Genomic DNA, 2,573 nt, shown 5'->3' with positions numbered 1-2,573 from the left:
ATTGAGCAATTAAAAAATTGTGAGAAAACTTGAAATTTCAGAAAGAGAGAGAAGGGAGGGGATGACACTCCCTTTCCTGTCAGAGCCTCCGCCCCTACTGGCAGTCGTCTTAATTTTTGTTGATTTCTTGAATAAGCTTCATTTGTCTCATTTTATATTGGAGCAATGACATTAGTTTTCTGTCTGCTTTTATCACTTACTAATCATCCATCATATACCTTAAGGTTTCTGTAACCAAATTCACTTTTAGTGAGATATTTCCTTATATGCCCTGGTTGTGTATTCAGCTATCAAAAGAGAAAAATTGCTCTGGTATTGACGTTGTCTTAATGGCTCATATCAGGTTGTAACATTCTGGGAAGGGGAGATTGTGGATACCAAAAATTATACGTTCTTCACTGGCAAATGGGAAGCAACGTATGTTATTAGGGAATAACTTTTAAATTTAGCTATGAGTCTAATTTGAATAACACAAATGATGCCACACACCTCTATTTATATTGACAAATTTTTGCTTTTTTGCTTGCTTGTTTGTTCTTCCCCTTTTCTACTTTCCCAGACCAGAAGATGATATAAGGCACTGGACTAAGTTTCAATCATTTTCACCCCTCATGGTAATGACCTATAATTTGCTATGGTTTTCTATAATATGCATATGTTTGGTTATCAATGACCTTCAATCTTTTCAGGGCCAAGTAGAGGTTGATGGTGGCAAGTCTTTGGACCTAAGCAACTATCCTTACATATTCATGGTAACTTGATTTTTAGCTGTGTGTAAAATGAAACAACCATGCTATGTATATACAAAAAATCAGCCTCTAAATTAGCCACCTGTATAAATACATATTGAAATACAAAATAAACATTGAAAATGAATTAAACACATGTATTTGTACACAAATACATAGTGGTTGATTTTTTGCATGCATATAGCATTTTTAAAATGAAAATTTGGAAAACTCTACTTGTTTTTGCAATGAATCCTCTGCGAAATTCATTAATTGAGGTTTTTGTCGCAGAGATGGAAGGAGCAGTATTTTGTGAATGTTGGAACCGACTGCGGGTTAACTATAGCTGGCTTTTACTATGTTTGTTTCTCTTGCAGTGATGGATCTATAAGCGGGTTTTATTATGATCCCAACAGCAGGTTCTCTTCCTTTTCCTATTGGTATATTTTGTGGCCTCAGTTCTGCTTGCCCTTCACTGCTCTTATTAAATATTAATCCTTCTATTTGTTTATGTTAAACATGTGAATTCTTCCTTATTTCTGTAAATTAAGGGTATGTTTGGTTCTGGTTTCAAAAAGTGATTTTATAAGTTAATTTTGTATATAGTTAAAAAAATGCTGAAAAAAAAATTGATCTTAATCATAAACTAAAAATCCTGAAAACTTTTTTTTCTTGGAAATTTTACGGTGTATTTAGTTCACGTTTTTATTTATGGTTCCATTTTCAGTGTTTTTTTTTTTCTGGATTTTGTTAAGAAAAAAGAGAAAATAGAAGGTAAAAGCAGAAAATAAAATTTTATTGTTTTTATTTTTTTCCTAAATAAAATCCTGAAAATAGAAAATATTGAAAATGATAACAGAAAATAAAAACGCAAACCAATGACATCCTTCTTTATTTAATAAAATTGATACAAACATGTAAAAAAGTTATTTTCTTTTTCTGTCAAAACGCTGGTTTTTTGTTAGAAATGGCTAAAACAAACGCACCCTAATTCTCTTACAACAAATGAAAGTGTGATATAAAAATTCATGAACTCTTTGCAGCCCTTTCCAGAAGCTTGAATTGAAATCCACAAATGATGGGAGATCAGGTTTCAGTTTTCCATCGTATGAGTTGCAATAGGTTTCAAGGCATATATATAACATTGTTAAAGACTTAAAAGTTCAGCATCCAACTAAGTCTTGCTTAAATGTTTGGACAATTTGACAAGACGACCTGGAAGGCTATGCAAGAGTACAAGATTGTATTTTTGTATGTAAGTTGTGATGAAAATATGACAAATTCAAGCTTGTTATTATCATTATTGATATTATTGTATAATGATGACAAATCAAGGATGAATAGATTATCAAATGTTAGAATCCCCCAATTTATACGACTACCTCTTCCTGGTGACTTCAACGTTGATTATACTACCTTTTTATTTTCAGATTCAGCTATTTTGAAATTTTATATCCTATAGATGGGGAATGAAGTTTGAACACCTAAATGTTTCTTATTTTGTATGCATTGATTATTGCTGAAATAAATAAGTAATTTTAGATATAATAAGATTTGTTTTGGTAATTTTTTTTTTAATTAGTTTATAAAAATTAGCTTTTAAAAGATAGTGTTTTAACAATTATAATATCTATGTTTGATAAATTAAATTAAAACTAGCTTTTAATAAGTACAAGTAACAAGTGTGTTTGGTAAAATAGTTTTTAAAATTTAAAAATACTATAATAAATATTAATATAAAAATTAAATTTGGATATTAATTAATATATGAAATTATATTAAACATTTTAATTTTAATAAGCATAAGTTAATTTTAAAAAATCAATTCTTAAATACTTTTAAAAC

The 2,573-nt window shown here is 29.3% G+C and overlaps 1 protein-coding gene across 4 annotated transcripts in view; it reads left to right on the top strand.

Annotated features, from left to right (window-relative positions):
- LOC107639393 (glucose-induced degradation protein 4 homolog) overlaps positions 1 to 2,129 on the top strand; it is a 4,398-nt gene extending 2,269 nt beyond the window's left edge. Inside the window, exons 4-8 of one of the 4 annotated variants that reach the window (XR_001620118.2) lie at positions 344 to 417; positions 560 to 614; positions 690 to 752; positions 1,106 to 1,168; positions 1,772 to 2,123. Coding sequence is in view for 3 of the 4 variants with exons in the window: in XM_016342868.2 (XP_016198354.1) it covers positions 344 to 417; positions 560 to 614; positions 690 to 752; positions 1,020 to 1,168; positions 1,772 to 1,850 (420 nt within the window). In the remaining variant the exon portion in view is untranslated. Of the gene's footprint in view, positions 1 to 343; positions 418 to 559; positions 615 to 689; positions 753 to 1,019; positions 1,169 to 1,771 lie in introns of all 4 variants that reach the window. The other 3 variants (XM_016342868.2, XM_016342870.2, XM_016342871.2) reach the window with 3 other exon arrangements.

Source organism: Arachis ipaensis, chromosome B04, assembly GCF_000816755.2.
Source record: "Arachis ipaensis cultivar K30076 chromosome B04, Araip1.1, whole genome shotgun sequence".
Taxonomy (NCBI): Eukaryota; Viridiplantae; Streptophyta; class Magnoliopsida; order Fabales; family Fabaceae; genus Arachis; species Arachis ipaensis.
This window is presented reverse-complemented; position numbering and strand designations above follow the sequence as displayed.